Source organism: Cynocephalus volans, chromosome 2, assembly GCF_027409185.1.
Source record: "Cynocephalus volans isolate mCynVol1 chromosome 2, mCynVol1.pri, whole genome shotgun sequence".
In the NCBI taxonomy this organism is placed as follows: domain Eukaryota; kingdom Metazoa; phylum Chordata; class Mammalia; order Dermoptera; family Cynocephalidae; genus Cynocephalus; species Cynocephalus volans.
The window spans coordinates 83,492,932-83,514,015 of record NC_084461.1 but is presented as its reverse complement, the minus strand read 5'-3'; the positions used below and the strand labels follow the sequence as shown (position 1 = coordinate 83,514,015).

The 21,084-nt window shown below is 37.4% G+C and overlaps 1 protein-coding gene across 6 annotated transcripts in view; it reads right to left on the bottom strand.

Moving 5' to 3' along the window:
• The window catches only part of CAST (calpastatin), a 112,048-nt gene that overhangs the window by 64,853 nt on the left and 26,111 nt on the right, over window positions 1–21,084 (bottom strand). For all 6 annotated transcript variants that reach the window (XM_063087029.1, XM_063087030.1, XM_063087027.1 and 3 more), the window contains exon 3: window positions 9,506–9,577. In XM_063087029.1, coding sequence (XP_062943099.1) covers window positions 9,506–9,577 — 72 coding nt within the window. The remainder of the gene's footprint in view (window positions 1–9,505; window positions 9,578–21,084) is intronic.

The window sequence follows — 21,084 nt, the reverse complement described above, 5'->3', positions numbered from 1 at the left end:
CCCACCTCACCCATAAAGACTCACATTGACTAATAGTGAAAGGATGGAAAAAGATTTACCATGCAAACAGAAAAGAAAAACGAGCTGGAGTAGCTATTCTTATATCTGACAAAATAGACTTTAAACTAAAAACCATTAAAAGAGACAATGAGGGACACTACTTAATGATAAAAGGACTGATCCATCAAGAAGACATAACAATCATAAATATGTACGCACCCAATGTTGGAGCAGCCAGATTTATAAAACAAACTCTATTAGACCTAAAGAAGGAAATAGACACTAATACCATAATAGCAGGGGACCTGAACACCCCACTGTCAATATTGGACAGATCATCTAGGCAAAGAATCAGCAGAGAAACACAAGATCTAAACAATACTCTAGACCAATTGGACATGGCAGATATCTACAGAACATTCCATCCAACAACCTCAGAATATTCATTCTTCTCATCAGCACATGGATCATTCTCCAGGATAGATCACATATTAGGTCACAAATCAAGTCACAACAAATTCAAAAAAATTGGAATTATCCCATGTATTTTCTCAGACCACAATGGATTAAAACTAGAAATTAATAACAAACGAAACTCTGGAAACTATACAAACACATGGAAATTAAACAGCATTCTACTTAATGACATATGGGTCCAAGAAGAAATCAAGCAGGAAATCAAAAAATTTATTGAAACTAATGAAAATAATGATACATCATACCAAAACCTGTGGGATACTGCAAAAGCAGTATTAACAGGGAAATTTATTGCATTAAATGCTCACCTCAGAAGAATGAAAAGATGGCAAGTGAACAACCTAACACTTCACCTTAAAGAACTAGAAAAACAAGAACAATCCAAAGCTAAAGTTAGCAGACGGAAAGAAATCATTAAGATCAGAGCAGAACTTAATGAAATTGAAACCCAAAAAACAATACAAAACATCAATGAATCAAAAAGTTGGTTTTCTGAAAAGATAAATAAAATTGACAAACCATTAGCATGGCTAACAAAAAAAAAGAAGAGAGACGATTCAAATAGCAAAAATTAGAAATGAAAAAGGCGATATTACAACTGATTTATCTGAAATACGAGGAATCATTCGAGAATACTATAAACAACTACACGCCAACCAATTCGAAAATCTGGAGGAAATGGATAAATTTCTGGACACACACAAACTCCCAAAACTGAACCATGAAGATGTAGAAAATTTGAACAGACCAATTACAATAAAGGAGATTGAAGCTGTTATCAGAAGGCTCCCAACAAAGAAAAGCCCAGGACCAGATGGACTCACAGCAGAATTTTACCAAACATTCAAAGAGGAATTGACACCGATTCTTTACAAACTATTCCAAAAGATGAAACGGATGCAAATCTCCCAAACTCATTCTATGAAGCAAACATCATCCTGATACCTAAACCAGGTAAAGATATAACCACAAAAGAAAACTACAGGCCAATATCCTTGATGAATATAGATGCAAAAATCCTCAATAAAATAGTAGCAAACAGAATACAGCAACACATACATAAAATTATTCACCACGATCAAGTGGGATTCATCCCAGGGATGCAAGGTTGGTTCAACATACATACGCAAATCAATAAATGTGATACACCATATTAATAAAGTCAAACACAAGGACCATATGATCATCTCTATAGATGCTGAAAAAGCATTTGATAAAGTTCAGCACTCATTCATGACAAAGACCCTCTATATGTTAGGTATAGATGGAAAGTATCTCAACATAATTAAAGCCATATATGACAAACCCACTGCCAATATCATCCTGAATGGGGAAAAGCTGAAAGCTTTTCCTTTAAGAACAGGAATGAGACAAGGATGCCCACTCTCACCACTCCTATTCAACATAGTGTTGGAAGTACTAGCCAGAGCAATCAGAGAAGAGAAGGAAATAAAGGGCATCCAGATAGGAAAAAAAGAAGTCAAACTGTCCCTGTTTGCAAATGACATGATCCTATATATTGAACAGCCTAAAGCCTCTACAAAAAAATTTGCAGTTGATAAATGATTTCAGCGCAGTAGCAGGATACAAAATCAATACACAAAAATCAGTAGCATTTCTTTTCTCCAATAGTGAACATGCAGAAAGAGAAATCAAGAAAGCCTGCTCATTTACAAAAGCCACCAAAAAAAAAAAAATACTTAGGAATTGAGTTAACCAAGGAGGTGAAAAATCTCTATAATGAGAACTACAAACCACTGCTGAGAGAAATTAGAGAGGATACAAGAAGATGGAAAGATATCCCATGCTCTTGGATTGGAAGAATCACATAGTGAAAATATCCATACTACCCAAAGTGATATACAAATTCAATGCAATCCCCATCAAAATTCCAATGACATTTTTCTCAGAAATGGAAAGAACTATCCAGACATTTATTTTATTTTATTTTTATTTTTTTATTTTTTTGATGATCCACCGGAGAGAGCTCTATCCAGACATTTATATGGAATAATAAAAGACCACACATAGCCAAAGCGGTGCTGAGCAAAAACAATAAAGCTGGAGGCATAGCACTACCCGACTTTAAGCTATACTACAAAGCTATAATAACCAAAACAGTATGGTACTGGCATAAAAACAGACACACTGATCAATGGAATAGAATAGAGAATCCAGAAATCAACCCACACACTTACTGCCAACTGATCTTTGAGAAAGGCACCAAGCCTATTCACTGGGGTAGGGACTGCCTCTTCAGCAAGTGGTGCTGGGATAACTGGATATCCATATGCAGGAGAATGAAACTAGACCCATAACTCTCACCATATACTAAAATCGACTCAAAATGGATTAAGGATTTAAATATACAGCCTGAAACAATAAAACTTATTAAAGAAAACATAGGAGAAACACTTCAGGAAATAGGACTGGACACAGACTTCATGAATACGACCCCCAAACCATGGGCAACCAAAGGAAAAATAAACAAATGGGATTATATCAAACTAAAAAGCTTCTGCACAGCCAAAGAAACAATTAACAGAATTAAAAGACAACCAACAGAGTGGGAGAAAATATTTGCAAAATATACATCTGACAAAGGATTAGTATCCAGAATATATAAGGAACTCAAACAACTTTACAAGAAGAAAACAAGCAACCCAATTAAAAAATGGGCAAAAGAGCTAAGTAGGCATTTCTCTAATGAAGATATACAAATGGCCAACAGACATATGAAAAAATGCTCAACATCACTCAGCATCTGGGAAATGCAAATCAAAACTACACTGAGATACCATCTAACCCCAGGTAGGATGGCTAAAATCCAAAAGACTCTGAACGATAAATGCTGGCGAGGTTGCAGAGAAAAAGGAACTCTCATACATTGTTGGTGGGACTGCAAAATGGTGCAGCCTCTATGGAAAATGGTATGGAGGTTCCTCAAACAATTGCAGATAGATCTACCATATGACCCAGCTATCCCACTGTTGGGAATATACCCAGAGGAATGGAAATCATCAAGCCCAAGGTATACCTGTTCCCCAATGTTCATCGCAGCACTCTTTACAATAGCCAAGAGTTGGAACCAGCCCAAATGTCCATCATCGGATGAGTGGATACGGAAAATGTGGTACATCTACACAATGGAATACTACTCAGCTATAAAAACGAATGAAATACTGCCATTTGCAACAACATGGATGGACCTTGAGAGAATTATATTAAGTGAAACGAGTCAGGCACAGAAAGAGAAATACCACATGTTCTCACTTATTGGTGGGAGCTAAAAATAAATAAATAAATTCACACACACACACACAAAACCCGGAGGGGAGTGGGGTGGGAAGAAGATATAACAACTACAACTCCTTAAAGTTGATACAACAAGCAAACAGAAAGGACATAGTGGGGTGGGAGGGAGGAGAGGGAGGAGGGAGGGAGGTTTCGGTAATGGACCACAATAATCAACCACATTGTATATCGACAAAATCAAAATTTAAAGAAAATAAATAAATAAATGAGCAGTTTAACAGAGGCAGAATCCTACTGAATTATTGTGCATTTTATATTATTACAATTTAAAACTTCAAAATAAATAAACCATTGAGTGAAATATGAATTCATGAGTCCATATTGCTATAAATAAAGGCACGAATAAATAAATCCATTGGGGAAAATAAACTTTCTCATAGAAGAATGTCAACTAATAAAGAATGATGAAGCCGAGCCTGTGGCGCACTCGGGAGAGTGTGGCGCTGGGAATGCGGCGACGCTCCCGCCGCGGGTTCGGATCCTATGTAGGACTGGTCGGTGCACTCACTGGCTGAGTGCCGGTCACAAAAACAGACAAGAATGATGAAGTTAAAGAGTTATGAAATTTTAAAAGAAACATGGAAATCCAACTTTCTCTGAAGCTGTTTACCAACAGACGAAGACTCTGGACCTCAAGCTTGGGTTGTGAGTGGTAAAGAGGGTGGCCAGTGTTTGAGGAACAAAGACCTGAGGTCCAGCTAGTGACAGCTGAGCGATGACTCAGTGCTGCATCCAGCCAAGATGGAGGTGATGGCCAGCTGGCACTGAAAAGACAGAGAGGCCATCACAGCTTGGTACCTGCACCCTACCTGGCAGGCAGAGCAGGTAGGAACCTTCAACTCCCCTTTCAAGGTGTTCCTTATAGCCACCTAATTTATTTTCATTTTTCTTCTGCTTCTGTCAAATAAAGCTGGTGAAGTAAGAGCCCTCCCAACTCTAATATTTCATAATTGCCTAAGCAAAAGGCCCTGTCCTTATCATCATTCTTGATGAAAACATAGCTTACAAATTCCTTTTTTGTTATTTTTTAGTGTTGTCTTTTTTTTTTTTTTTAACTAAACCTGAGCTTGTCTAGGTTTCACTGACATTAATTTCTCCTGTGACAAAAACAGCACAAGGTGACTTATTTGGGCCACACCCCAGCAGGAATGGGCTGCAGGCCCCACTGACCCCAGTATTAGGCAGCTATATCTCCCTCAATGAAGGTGAGTATTTTTGTGCACCTGGAGAGTACAGAATGAGTAATTATCTAGTATGAAACAAATTTTCTGAAGATTCTTATGCTGCAGGCCAGATAGAAAGGACCTCTTTTCCTTTGAAATGAAGGGGAACACTATTGCTCCTCTGATGTGCTGTGGCTATCACCGTTCCAGAGTGTCATCCTTTCTCCCAGTGTGATCCTCAGATCATCTGCATCTGAAACACCTGTGAGTGAGTGCTTATGAAATATATAAAATCCTTGGCCTGGATCTACCATAATGAATCAGAATTTATTGGCTTTTAACCTGAGAATATGCATTTTAACCAGATTCTCCAATTGATACTCAGGTAATTGGTCGTCTAAACTACCCACATTCGGCACAATTCAGTCTCCTTTCTACTCAAAGTATGGTTGCCAGACCACCAGCAGCAGCATCAACTGGGTGCTTGTTAGAAAAGCAGAATCTCAGCTTCACCCCAGACTTCCTAAATCAGAATCTTCATTTTAATGAAACTCCACTGATTTATTATGCACATTAAAGCGTGAGAATTACTGATCTGGACCTTATTTCCCAAACTTTGGTTACTTGTACATTACCTACATAATATTTTTTAAATCTGCCATGACTATATTATATTTACTTAATTTTTTAAAAAATGGATTTACTTTTAACCTCAAGTTTAGCCTTGTCTTAAGCAAAAATATCCATGGGATTATGAGTTTGATGTGGTAGTTTAATTTTTTTTTTAGCATATTAAAATATACAGATAATTATTAAAATAAAATGCTTTCCTGTCTATCCCATAGAGTCATCTCATAAACCAATGTGGTACAAGGGTACTGCGGGGTGATGCTGATGCTAGATGTCAGAATACCTTTCTCAATATCCAAACAATTTATCTGGCCCCTTACTCATACCATGAATGAGAAAAAAAAGAGCTGTGTTGCCAAAGTGAACACAGATATTTATAGCAAAACAGGACCTAAATCACAAAAGTATTTCTCTGATGGGTGTTTGTTCCTTTGTGGATCTTCCCCTCTCTTGGCTGTGAGAAAAGTTGTTTACACATTCTTCTGTTCAAAAGATTTGATGTTGCTGAAGAACCTGTCATCAATGATTTTTCCTCCTGTTCAATTAGGTAATTCTCCTGTTTTCCTTTCTGTAGCGAATATCTGTCACTTGGCAGCCGGCCACACATTTGAAAACCCGCACCACGTATTGATAATTTCCCACCAAATCAGCACACACCTTCCCAAAGTAGAATCTGGAAAACTCATACCCCCATATTCCCATGTAGAAGGGCTGGAGCACGTGACTTTCAATGGCCAATCAGATGTACCATACGAAAACAAGATTGGAGGTGAGCGATAGGAGGAGGGCCCACCCACTGAGAAATCCACGTTATGATAGGCTTTTGAGTCTTCAGGATTGACAGTGGCAGAGTTTCTGGTGTCCCGTCCTAAACGTTACAGGTGCTGAGCTGTGGTGGCAGCAGGATTTAGCAGGAGAAACTCCCACATTGTGGCTGCATATTGTTCTTGACTGTGAAGCTTTAGATTCCTTCTGGTGGACCCTTCTAGATGTCCCTACAAGCCACCCATTATGCCTTAAGAAATTCCTTTTTCACTTAAACTAGTCAGAGTAGATTCTAATTGGAACTAACAATTTTAACCAATACATCTTTTTAATAGCATGGTCTTCTACAGAGACATTCCTAATGCGATCTGAACCTTGGTTTCCTCACCTCAACAATCAGATTGTCAAAACAGAAGTTGTCTGAGAACTCTTCAGCAATAAAGTCGCATGACTGATTATGGATCACAACTATTTTCCTATTGATTTTAATGAGTCTATATAATTTCTACAGCCTTATTTGTTCTCATTATAAATTTACCAAACATTGAATTTTAAGCACCAAACATTTTCCAATAATTACTTTGAGTTAGAAATATCTATACCACTTAAGAGCTTTAAATCTTCTAAGTCCAGAACTACATGATAGAAAGAATATTATTTGTGGCATAATTACTCATTTTGTAAGAATTCTCATGAAATGCCCTGCAATATGTGTAAACCATTCTGTATTAAACAGATTATACATAGTTTCAAATTAAATAGTTGATTTTTTAGAAAGACTTTAAGGTTTTCTCAATAATTATAAAATTATCACTTATTTTAACTTTCAAGTTAAATGTGTCCAGAATCAAAAAAACCAGGACTAATTCTTACCGTCAATTGTACCTACTATTTTGTCATGCTTTTTCTGAATGTATTGAGAGAATATTTCTTTGCCTGTGCGTGTTATGATAATTGTGTAACAACAAGGCTTCAATTTATCACAAATGCTATTAACTCCAGCTTTTCTAAATGATGCATGTGAATGATAATTTTTAAAGAGATGACAGTGAGTTATAGCCCTTCCAATCTGGCATCAGAAGAAGAAATAAGCAAGCATGTATATTTTTTCTTCTAAAACTATATTAGAGCTAAAGAAATAAAACAGGAAGGAGTGAAGAATCAAACCATAGAAAACTAGTATTCAGGAAACTTGGTGAAGGAAAGTGGGTCAGAAAAACACAAAGAACAACAGGAGAGATAAGAATGGAGGTAGAGAAGACCGTATTTTAGAAGCCAAGGAAAGGCTGTCAGGTTTGCCATTAAGTACTAAAATAGTAAATATGTGGCTAAAATGTCTTCACCTCCCAGCTATGTCTTCCCCCACCCCCAGCTGCTTAAGACAGAACAGGGTTTTGGGGAGAGAGATCCAAATTCTCTATTACTGTCCCACCACTGAAAAATTGGATGATAACTTCCTGAATGAAAAAAAAAAAAAGATAGAAAAGGGTCTAATTCTTATGACTTTCAAGTCATAAGTCTTTTCAAGAAAAAACTGAGTGTGGTTTTCCATATAGTACTGAACCTCCAAAAGTTTAGGTAATAGCAATTCTGGAAACCATTTACAAATGATTTCACTAAATATCATTGTGTGGGGATTTTGCTAATGAGGCTTCTCATTTTCAGAGGCACTATTTAAGTGCGGGTCCTAATAACTACAAAAGATAAGACATCTTTTTTAGTTGGAGACCTTCAAACAACAGAACATGCGGACTAACAAGAGTAAACACAGAAGAGATACATTTTTCTTGCACCTACTAAATGCCAGGCCCAGGGCTAAATGATTGTTTGTTTGTTTTTAAATTTAAGCCTCTCGACACCTCTGATAGGAGTCTTAACTCCATTTTAGATGAGGAAACTGAAGCTCAGTGGGAGTACATGAATAATAAGGGGCAAAGAGGAAATTCACACTGGGGTTTGTTTGGCTGAGCAGTCTCTCACCCAGTGAGCATCAATACTGTAGAGTCCCCAATAACAGGAACAAAATGGCTAAAAGAGAGCAGACCTCAGTTTTGAATTTATGTTGGCCCAAACATTAATTCACCCCCTGTGTTGAAAATTCATAGCTTTTCAATGATTTTTATCCTTTTACTGGCTGGTAGAAGAAGAGATTTGAAAAGGTCTATAAAACACACTCACGGGTCTTACACATCGGGATGGTGTTACTGTGCCCAGCCTAACTTCAGAGTCTTTTGGCACCTTTAGGTCTTGGGGAGCAGCTGAAGCTCCAGAAGACACCAAAGTATTAACTCTTTATGAAGTAAGTGACATATCTGAAAAAGTCCACAGACTCCCATTGCCAAGAGTTCAAAGGAAAACTGCTTATTTTAAATAGTTTTATAGACAGTCCTGAAATAGGTTAAGGTTTTAGATAATACTAAACATACTGCAAGGCCACACATTTGAAATGGGATGAACATAATGATTTTATTTATTAAAAACTACTAGCTAAGATTATAGTTTTTTGTCTTGAAAGATGATGTTTCAATGTTTTTTATAAGTTGCAAAGCTTTGAAGTGTTATATTAATAAAAAATGCTTAGGCAGAGCTTCTGAGTCCAGCACCGTCAAGACCTTATATAAACAGGAAACCTGGGTTTGAAACCCACCTTCATTTTACTGGCTTCATGAGCTTGTCAAGGTTACTCAGCCTCTTTGAACCTTGGTTTTCTCAGTTATAAAGGAATAATAATAATAATAAGGATGTGAGGGGATTACATGAGACAATTACATAGAGCACTTATCAGAGAGCTTAGTGTGGTTAATGCTCAGAGGGGGATTTGAATTTCTTTCTGAAGAAGCAAGGAGGACTATATATATCCACTCACAGCATGTACAAAAGTCCAGTATTATCTATAGATATTTATGATAATAATTAGTATTTATTGAACACTTATTTATTATTATATGCCAGGGAGAACTATGACATAGATGGTTTTACTAGTTTTTAAATCATTCAAATCATTGTTAAGAAATTATATCGTTCTTTCCAGCACAGAAATACTTTGTTCAAAAACTTTCAGTGATGTACAGGCACTCTTTGCCTTCTCTATGAGCCCCACCTACTGATGACACACCTGTAGAGGAGGATCTTTCTGTGCTAAGGAAATGACTGACCTTGGTGGCTGAGGCTGTTCCAGCAGCCTGGGTTCTGGAGGGTTGACTGCTCCCAGGGCTTGCTGCTTTTTTCTTAAAAAGAAAATATTCATTTCAGTGAGGGGAAACACCTTAACAAAGTAGTCAAGTGCAAATTTTCATATCAATACAAATATCTTTTCAAGCAAAAATCAGACTAATATACTAAACGCACCTGAAACAAACATGTTTTTAATTTTCATAACTTTGGCTGAAGAGTATATAATAAATATTGAAGAAGAAGAGTAAGTTGGATAAATCTCCATTGTTCAATATTTAATGATTCTGGAGAACTGCAAAAATCCTCACATGGGCAGTTGTCATTTCCCACCATAATGCACTTCCAGAAACAACATGACTCACTGCGGAGTAGCTGCTTTCTCTCTTACAGTGCTACAGACAGTGTACAATGTTACAACCTCTATGGAGGATGATTTAGCAATGTGTATCAAAGATGTAATGTCACTTTAAAAAACATATCTCAGGGAAATAATAAGAACAAAAGCCTCTTTCTTCAAAAATATTCATTATAGTATTATAACATCAAAAAGCTGAAAACAAGAAATGCAGTAATAACGAATGTTTATTGAGTACTTATGATGTGGCAGGTAATTATACTATTAGAATAACAATTACAGATAATAATTGGATAATAATGCTCTAATAATAAAGTCTATGAGAACATTATTCTAAATGCTCTAAGTGTTTTAAGTACTATGTGTTATAACTTATTTAATCTTCACATTAACCAATTTAAAGCTGGTACTATTGTTATCACCATTTTATGGGTGGAGAGACAGGAATGGAGTGAATAAATAACTTGGATGGTAAAATGTAGGATGTCTGCTTCAGACTCTATTTTCTTACCTACCTATACTGCCTCCCATAACAGGTTATGTTATGGCACAGCTACAGGATGAAATATCATGTGATTATTAAAAATCATTTCTTAGAAAAACATTTTATTAAATAAAAACATATTATTCATATTTATATAAAGAAGTCAGATTATATAATAGGATGAATAGTATGATCCCTGAAGTTCACACGGGATTATTTTCTGATGGTTGGTTTATGAGTGCTTAAAAAATAAAAAATCCTTCTTCAGGAAGGATTTTGTATTTTCTTATATAACTATTTTAACTGAGAAAAGGAAAATAAATGAGAAAAAAGGGAAAGGTAAAATACACAGTTGCTTCCTCGACAAGGCCTCCATACCCGATACAGTTGCTTTCTCAAGAAGGCCTTAATACCCGCTGTCTCTTACTTATGAATATCTACATTCCAAAGAAGCAAGCATATAAATTATAAAGCTTTGTAATGTAAAATGGTGAGAATTTACAGAAAGACTTATAAAATGTGAATAATGTACTAGAAACATTGAATACAAAAGGGAGGGTAATGCATTAATTAGCCGATATGTAACACATTAAGGTGCTCTATGTCTATGCAGTAAAAATTTTTAATATGTATAATTGAGAATAATTTGGTTTAATTCTTTAACATTTAGAAGAAATATTTAGCCAAGTATATAGCTCAATTTTTTTGAAAATGCCTGTTTGCCATGGGATTTTGAGCTGAAGTCTTCTTTTCTCTCAGGGTAAGTATTGCCTTAGCAGGCAGAAAAATCAAAATATAGCTTGCTGTCCTCAAATCATAATTTCTATGTATCCCCTGGTTGACAAGCTCTCAGAGTACTTCATAAACCACCAGGGTGGACACATTTTTATAAAATGGTATCTAGGGGGCCTCAAAGGCATTTGCAGGAGTTCCAGGCTCCCAGGTATCACCTGCAGATAAATAGTCTCTTCTAAGGATACATACATACCAACCAAGGGATGAAAAATCCTGGATAAATGTGATAGAGACAATAGAGGCTGAGAAAAAGCTAGTAATGTGGGTGTTATTTGGGAAATGGTGAAAAAAGGGAACGGCCTAAACTTTACCAGATTGCAAGTCTTTTTCAAATGATAAAGTATGTTAACAAATAGCTTCTGATAGCCATAATGTATAAATGGATTGACTATAAGAGTCTGGATTTAAGACATAAAGACAGAAATAGAGCAATAGGGTTATCCATTTCAACCTCATTATCCATTTCAACCTCCTCATTTTCAAGCAAAGAGACTGAAGCCCAAAGGGGTTAGGCCATTGTCCAGTGTGCCATAGCTGCCCAGAACTCCAGTTATTAGCCTTTGGTCTCAGCTAAGAATGAGGAAGGCCCTATTTCAATCCTGGGCTAACTACAGATTCCATTCACTACATCAAAAGCCTAGATACCGGACCACAGCTCACCCGTAAAATTGCCCATGAGAATAAAAAAACTTGCTTTTTGGCTATTATAAATGTATTAAGTTAAAAATAATAACGATTTAAACTTAATACACATGCTAATTTTTATTTTAGTTCTACACCAACTCAAGGATCACTTTAAAAAATGACTTAACAATAAATTCAATGTCTTTTAACTCAACTTGGTATGACCTGTCACCCTAAAGACTGGCTTGCCCTCAGAGATGCCTGCATTACTTAGATTACAAGAGACCAATTAAGTTCAGCTGAAATAAGAGTGGAATGTGTAAAAATGATCTTTCGTTAATTTATATTATGACAAATATTTATTAAACCCATGTCAGGCACTTAAAACACAATACAAAAGCTTAGAAATGTATACCTCTATAGAGCACAGACTCCTTATTTTTAGGTTAGTAACCAAAGTTACAGATTACAGATTATTTTGGCTGACATATAAGACCTGGCTAGCTCCTTTTCTTCACTTGTGTTTGATTTCATGCATTCATTCGCCCATTCATTCACTGAACAAACTCTGAGCCTAGTCCTATTCTAAGCAATCAGGATCAATGACCAATTAAACAGAAAAAGCTTCTGCTCTCATAGTGCTTAAATTCCAGTAGAAGGACTCAGGCTCTAAATAAGTCAATTTTTAAAAAAAAGATGATTTCAGAGAGTGATGAGTGCTAAACTGAGTGTAAACAAGGTAAAGTAACAGAGGGTGACTATCTAAGGGTGGCTTCAGACAGGATGGACAAAGAAGTGACATTTGCCTGAGATGGGACTGTGGTGAAGATGCCAACTACATAAATATGGGATGGGGGAGAGGAGACATTCTAGATGGACAGAGCAGCTCGTGCAAAGGCCCTGAGGTGGGAATGGGCTTGGCAAGGTGGAGGCACAGAAAGAAGCCAGTGCATGGGCTGAACCCGTGGCTCACTTGGGAGAGTGTGGCGCTGGGAGCACAGCGGCGCTGGGAGCGCCGAGGCGGCAGGTTCGGATCCTATATAGGGATGGCCAGTGTGCTCACTGGCTGAGCGTGGTGCGGTCGACACCAAGCCAAGGGTTCCGTTCCCCTTACCGGTCACAAAAAAAAAAAAAAAAAGAGAAGCCAGTGCAGCTGGAGCATGGCGGGTGCAGTTACATATGGTATGAGATGGGTAAAACAGAAAGCAAGACCAAGATATTTAGTCTGAAGTGATGTGGGTTCAGGATGGTCCTACAGCCAGGTATGTTGTGGATCATCAATTTCTTCCAGACTCTGATCTACCTCCTAGACTTCTCTGGGGATCTTCTGGCCCCTGTGAATCCTCTTTTGCCTCCAGGTGCAAAGTTCTCAAATTGCTCTGGCTTCATGTCTCCTTGTGCTTAGTTTTGCAGGTGTCTTCTTCAACCCCAAGTCCCTTACCATCAACATTGGTCCTTAGAAATCCCTCCCTGGCCTGGACACATCTCTCACCTGGCTGGGTGTGCATATTTACTTACTAATCATAGGGCTGGATTTACCCTCAGAATGGAATTCATCAACTCACAATAAGTGGAAACTCTCAAAATAAGCTCATTTGTGTATGATTCTGCATATGTCCTTACATGTAGATATGCTCTAGTCTCTAAAATAAAAGATTAAAATATTAGATGAGAATGTCTGTCCCATGATAAATTAAAATTTTGAGTTAAATTATTTTTCTCTATTTCTCTAAATCTATAGACTAGAGGACAATGAGCAGATTTTTCCTTGCCAACCATTTACATTTCTTCTAATGTTTATGAGCACTTCCTTGTTTAATTCAAGTTTTACAGAAAGGAAACTGTCAGAAACATCCTGCCCTTTATCTCTATATGTCTGTTACATGTCTGTTCAGGCCTGGCTGAGTCATACCCTCCTTGCAGTTCAGAATGTCACAGGACCTCAGTCCTAACTATTGACAGGGAAAGAAGTGTAATCCTCTATGCCCTATTTGCCTCTACTGGACCCAAACTCCAGAACACCAATTGTGGTCCGTTTACAGAGAACACATGTGCCCCTCCTAGTCATTAGCAGACTCCTGACTGACTGTACACAGGCCCTGTTTCCATGGACTAGGAATCCACACCCTCTCCTGAAAGCAGTTCCCTCACCTCCAAAAAGTGGTTCAGAGTTTGCCAGCCAAGAGACTGGCAAAAGAAAACTTCATGCTTGGGCAGAATAAAGCTCAATAAAGAATGCACAGATTAGGTCCACTGTATCTGTTGTTGCAGGATGGCATGAAAAGAATTAAATGCATATTTTTGTATATCTGTTGTAGTTCTTAATAAAAATTTTTTACTGAATGAATCAGAACTCAAGTCATAAAAACTAGTTTCAGAATAACAATGGAGTTCTAAGAGCCAGGTAAAGAGTTGCTGTGTCACTGTCACCTAAAATCTCAGGAAAGCCCCCTTGAGGGAAGCCTCATGTTATCCTGAGACTAAGTGACTATGCAAGGAAAGGTGCCACATTCTCTAGGATAATGGTGCTACTGTACCACATAGGTGGCAAGAATCCTAGTCTACTAAATGCCAGCTATGCAACCTTGGGTAAGCTTATGCACATTTCTAAACACCAATTTTCTCATCTGAATAATGTGGATAACTCTACTCATACCTCAGAGGGTGATTTTGAGGATTAAATGAGGTGAGATATGTCCTGAGGTCTGTGGTCCACAGGTTGGAAGTCCCCACTCTAGAGAGAGGCCCAAAGTCCTTAACCGGATAGCAATGGAACAGACTGACCTTTCCAGGGAACCCCCAGTGGTTCTAGTTTTAACTCAGGAGACTTAGTGGCTGTTGAAAAGTTTTTATGAGCTTTTATTATTATATAATCAGAAAAAGAATATTTTTTCATTGAATAGAAAAGTGATTTTTTTTAGGACAAGCCCATGATTTTAACAATGGGACACTGATAAGTTTTGATATTTGCTTTTCAGCTTTGTTAGTTTGGATCAGAGCAGCCTTTAGAGTATGTGATATTTGCTACAATAAAAAATATTTATATTTGGTCTCTGCCCTCAGTTCCTGACAGAGAGCTCCTAATCCCTTGGAATTTCCTGGGTGACATTTGATACCAATAGGGTAACTATTGGTGGGCTCTTGGATAGGGACTGGTCACCAGAAAGACCAAACCAAGCTTCCATGATTAGAAGCTTAGACCTTCCAACCCCACCCTCCATTCTCCGGAGAAGGGAGTGGGGCTGGAAATTGAGTTAACAATGAATCATGCCTCCATAAAAATTCCAAAAGTATGGAGTTTGGAGAACATCCAGGTTGGTGAACACATCCATGTGCTGGGAGGGTGGCACACCTCAACTCCACGGTGACAGAAGCTCCTGCACTCAGGACCCTTCCAGACCTCACCCTATGTACCTCTTCATCTGGCTGATCATCTGTATCCTTTATGATATTCTTTATTAAATAATAAACTGGTAAACGTAAGTGTTTCCTAGAGTTCTGTGAGCCACTCTAGCAAATTTTCGAACCTGAGGAGGGGGTCATGGACCCGATTTATAGCTGGTTGTTCAGAATTACAGGTGACAACCTGGGACTTGTGATTGGCATCTGAAGTGGGGGGCAGACTTGTGGGACTGAGCTGTAAACCTATGGGATCTGCATTAGTGTCAGAATTGAATTGAATTGTAGGAAACCCAGTTGGTGTCTGCTGAGAAATGAAGAATTGCTTGGTGTGAAAGAAACCCTCACACATTTTGGTGACCAGAAGTATTCTGTGTGGGGTGTGAGAATATACTAAGAAAAAACAGTTTGTTTTCTCTTACCATACAAGTAGAACTAATTTTTTTTCAAAACTGAGCTGATACTCTTCTGAGTACTCTCTCCAGCAATTCTGCCTTGTGCGAACATGTGCTATTCCTGGCCCTGTGTGAACTCTGTAGATTACATAAAAACTATATGTGTGATGCATCTAGCCCACAGCCAGACATACTATAATTGCTCAATAACTGCCAGCTGAGGAGAGCCCGGGACCAGTTACAGGATGAATGCTGAAAGTCCTCCCCTTCTGTATGAGTGTGATCTCCAGAGCCAGAGCAGCAGGTCCTGGTGCTCCTGCACCAGATGTCAAAGATGGAGGCCCTCTGGACAGTTGCTCTGAAGGGTCCCACAGGTGCCTACATTGTCACACAGGTGCATGTATGTGTAAGGTAGGGGATTCTAGGTCATCAAAATCTGCAGGAATAGGCTGGACCTCAGTGTGTTTCCTGAAAGTTGCAAGAACACTTTTGAGGTGCTACGGTGTGTTAGGTCAGGATATTGCACAGGTGATTTCAACAGCTTTTGTGCACATTTAAACATCAGCAGAATATCTTGAGAACACTTGAACTCATTAGTACATGAATAAAGACCCAAGTCAGTTTCCAGGCTTATGAAAGGGAAAAATCTAACAACCCAACTCCAAAACTGTGCTCAGACGCCTCCATAGTTTGAATGAACTTAAGTTAGTAAACTGGGCTACACCCTGCTTTCAGCAGTAGTGCTCTTTTCCTTTTACATTAATGACGTTCTTACATAATGAAATATAGATGCAGAAGTGAAGAGTGTTTCTAATTTAAACAACTAGAAAACCCCCAAATTATATGAAACAGTGGTTTTCAGACACTGGACAACAGGCAGCACAGGACGGCATTCCCTGGGAGGGAAACAAATGAGGGGAGCCCTACAATTGCCACAGCTGCTGCCTGGAGAGGGTTTCCAGGCTGCAGGAAGGAGGATATAGGCAGAGGCCATTGGTCCCTTTGGGTTGAAGAGATGAAGCTGGGAGTCCTGCAGGCTTAAGGGGCTCAAGTTCCCAGGGAGAACATCAGAGAGGAGAGAGCCGCAAGAGAGAGCCGCATATACATGCCTGGGAGGAAACCAGAGTCTGGGAAAAGAACACCCAGAAAGAGCAGAGGAACAATCACTAGGGCTCCCCCAGGGCCAGGAAGAGCACACATTCCCACTGGCTAAAATCCCAGGGTAGTCCTCAGAAGTACATCAGGTACTGAAGAAAAATTAGTCCTTCTCCATGGGCTGTTCTGGCCTAGCCAAACAAAGCTGACCTCAGACGGATCAGACTGTTTCCCAGTAACTTAACTGTGTCCCAGAACAAAGCTCAAGAACACTTGCAGCAACAACAACAACCAATAAGCACCCAACAAGATAAAATTTACATCTATCTGGCATCCATTAAAAAAATTACAAGGCATGCATAGAGGCAGAAAAATGCAACTTTATTTTCCATATGCAGGAAAACATAATGTTCAAAAAGCATACTACTTGTGGTCCTGGAGTAGTATCTTGATTGCAGTGCTGGCTACAGGAATCTACATGTACACATATGCTACCAATGTCAATTTCCTAGTTTTTGTGCATGGGATGTCTTCATACTATCTTTGCAACTTCCTGTGAATCTGTAATCACTTCAAAAATAAAAAGTTTTTTAAAAATGTGTTGGGTAGAGACATGGAAGATATCAAAAAAAGACCTGAACCAAACTTCGAGAGATAAAAAATACAATGTCTGAGATGAAAAAATACACTGGTGGTATTAAAAATTGATTAGACATTGCAGAAGAAAAGAGGAGTGAACTTGAAGACATAGCAATAGAAACTATCCAAAATGAGACACAGAGAGAAGAAGGACTAGGAGAAACTAAAGAGAGCATCAGCAAGCTATGGGATGAGTCAAGAAGCAAATACATATGTAAGTGCAGCCTCCAAGAAGAGGTGAGAAGTGAGGAGACAAAACAAAATACACCATTTGAAAAAAAATGGTCAAAAATTTTCCAAATTTGATGGAAACAATAAACCTACCAATCCAAGAAGCTCAACAAATCCTAGTAAGGGTTGGGTATGAAGGAGCAATCTGGGTTTTCAGATTTCCATTCCCCAAAGACTCCCAGTGTAAGAGCAGCTTCTCCTGCCCCAGCTAAGACCTTGTACCTTTCCTTGCATGAAGGTGGCATGGAAGCTGGTCAGAGTCCCTACTCCCTCCAATCCAGTAATTATCTTCTCCACCCTAAAGTATAGTAAAAATGAGCACACAGGGACTAGTTCAACTTTCCACCAGAGTAATGTCAAATATTCCCTGGTGAGCCCTCAGGAGAGAGCAGGCTGGGGGATTCTCTAGTTTGCAGTGAACTATAAGTAACAGACAAGATGTTATACATGACTAAATGTTTGAACACACAAGTACACAGGAACTTTTGCATCTAAAAAATGTTGAAACATTCAAAGTTTCAACTTGGCAGCTAGCATGCTCAAATGATTGCTCAAAGTATTTTTGGAACCCTGTTTGTTGAACTGTCTTCAGGAACTGCAACAAATTATTTAGATATCCTTGGAAGTAGAGCAAATATTTATCCTCTAAATGTAGATTTAATTTATTGAAACTACCAAAAGTTAATCAGATTTATGTCTGACAAATATGGGAAAAGTTCAAACTGGATAATACGAATTTTTAGTAAAAAAAAAATGAAGGAGGGAGATGAAACTGTTTTGTGCTCTGAAGACAAAGTAGAATCATTTCAAAATTATTTGAACGGAAAATATCTTAACTATATAAATTTTTAGGTTGCTACTGAATTTTATTGACTTGTCACCATTTTCTTTCCTGTTTTACACCTCTTACATAAAAATGCATCTTAAAATCAGTATAAGAAAGCTTTGGTAGGAGTTTAATTGATATTTTTTTTCCTTAGCATTTTCCAATCAGTGCATTTTCAAATCAATGGTATCTTAGACTTGATAAAGTATAGTACATTTCAAGATAAAAACTCTCACTAAAATATGTAAGTTTTGACATGTCTGTTAACAAATCAATTCCATTACTTAATAGTCACCCAATAAAATGACAAGAAATATTGTATTTCCACATGAAAACACATGCTTTATTCGAAAATAGTATCTAGAAAAAGATTGTCTTTCAAAAGGGTAGGCAGATTCCCCCAAAACAAGCAATTATAAAACTATGACTCTTATTTACAAGTTTTCTTTTATATTATGGTTGTAAGTTGTCTCCAAAAAGTACAAGTTACTTTTACTACCAAAAGAAGTTTGCTCCTACAAATGTGATGCAGTAAGCAGGATATGTTGGCCCAAGAAAACATTGAAAAATAAGTTATAATAAATAAGTCTTACTAATTCATAATATTACACAGAAATTCACTTACTAAATGAAATGTTCCATGAACAATGTCTTTAACAAAACACACTATGGTGCTCACACTCCTGTGTGTTTGTTTTCTGATTACTCTGTCTATCCATCATCTCCAGGTAGAAGTCCTCAAGGTAGTCCAGCTCAAGTCTTTCTAGTCTCGAGGTGGCTGCGTTGATTAGAAGTCAGGAGAATACTATTCTTCCTCTGGCTCTGCCTCTGCTGTGACTTAGCTTCTCTCTGTGCCTCATTTCCTACCTACAAAGAGGTAATGGCTATACCTACACAGTGGGAATTGCAATTATTTCCTATATGATCTTTTTGAATGAAAAGGGGGTACCACACAAGGAAGAAAAGAAAATGAAGAGGTAGACAGAAGAATTTTAAAAATTGACCATAGTAGTATGGAAGTCTCTTTAATTGGCCTTAGGTAGAATTTTTAAATTTTTATGATATGTATTGGATACATATTTAAAATCAAAGATTAAGGAATAAATGTGAGTATAATGCCTATATCTGTTAGCTACTATTATCAAATGATCTCTAGTTCTCTACTACCTTTACCAAATCTACACAAAAAACTGTACTTATATAATTCTCTTCTCTTCCTATCAAACTGTTTCTCACTAAGATTTAATTATTAATTCCCTCCTAGGAATAACTACAATTTAAAACAGGACCCAGGGGAACCCAATGCTTAACTCAAATGCTAAGGAAGTTACTAATGGTGGAATTTGAAATATCAACAAACCAACTAAAATACTATTAGATGGTGCCTCCTAAATACATTTACTTGATAAGATGGCCCCTACAGGGGTGGGAGTGGTGTCTATTTATAAACTTCTTTAAAGTCTGTGTTGCTTTTTTTAAAAAAATTTTTGTGTTCGTATATATGTGTGTAGTTTTCAGAGAAAAGCTCAGTTTTCATCAGATTCCAAAGGGTCCATGAACTAAAAATATTTAGCAATCCTTACCGTCCAAGCTGTCTTTGTGTTTGTCTCTATTTTCTGTCCATATCTAAGAAAATATCTAAGAAATGCTCTTCTACACAAACATAATTCTCTTCTCTTCCTATCAAACTGTTTCTCACTATGATGTTAATTGTTAATTCCCTCCTAGGAATAACTACAATTTAAAACAGGACCCAGGGGAACCCAATGCTTAACTCAAATGCTAAGGAAGTTACTAATGGTGGAATTTGAAGTCAGGAGACTTCACACAAGCACACCTGCACACACAAAAGCACACAACACACACACACACACACATGCACACGCACACACACACACACACCAGCAGCAGCAGTCTTGATCTAGAAGTACCTCTTAGGGCCTCCAAAGTAAAAAGGTTCAAGCATAAAATACTTTTCTCTTTAAGATCTAAGCAGACAGATGCATCAGATTTTAGTTCTGATCAGTGTTAAAACACTCTCTTACCTATTCTTTTTTATCTATTCTCTTTATTGTTCTTTTTCCTCTGATTTAAAAAATACATTTAAAATAAGGAGAAAAGGAGAAAAAAGAAAATATAAATTACTTAAAATCCTGTCAAGACAATTACCTTCAGTTTTTCTGTTTTTATGAAAATACAAAAACATGCATAATATATTATAAGTATGTTACATAAATGGAATTGTAGATCTTTTATCTTTTTTTTTTCTAACAAACATTTTCCTCTGTTAAGTATTTCCTCATTAAATATTCTTCAAAGCATGATGTTAAAGATGCCTTAGTCACTAAGCACTACATCTGTGCCATAATGTTGCCAATTCATTACTTATATTTGTTCGGTCTCCCCAATCCCCAAGTTATAATAAATAAAGCTATGATAAATACTCTTGTATGAGTCATCAGGGCACTTCTGATTATGTACTTGGAACAAATTCCTAGAACTGGAATTTCTGGGTCAAAAAGGTTTAATTGTTTTTCTTATTCATGACCCTCGGTCATTTATTAAAAATTTTTAAATATCATTTATGCTTTTATTAGAGGAAAGGTTTAGTTTAATTTCTAGCATTTCCAATCTTATGCTTTGTAAGTTTTCAAATTTTCAAAGAAAATTTATATATGAAGTCAAAACCAACCTCTTCTTAAAACGCACACAACACA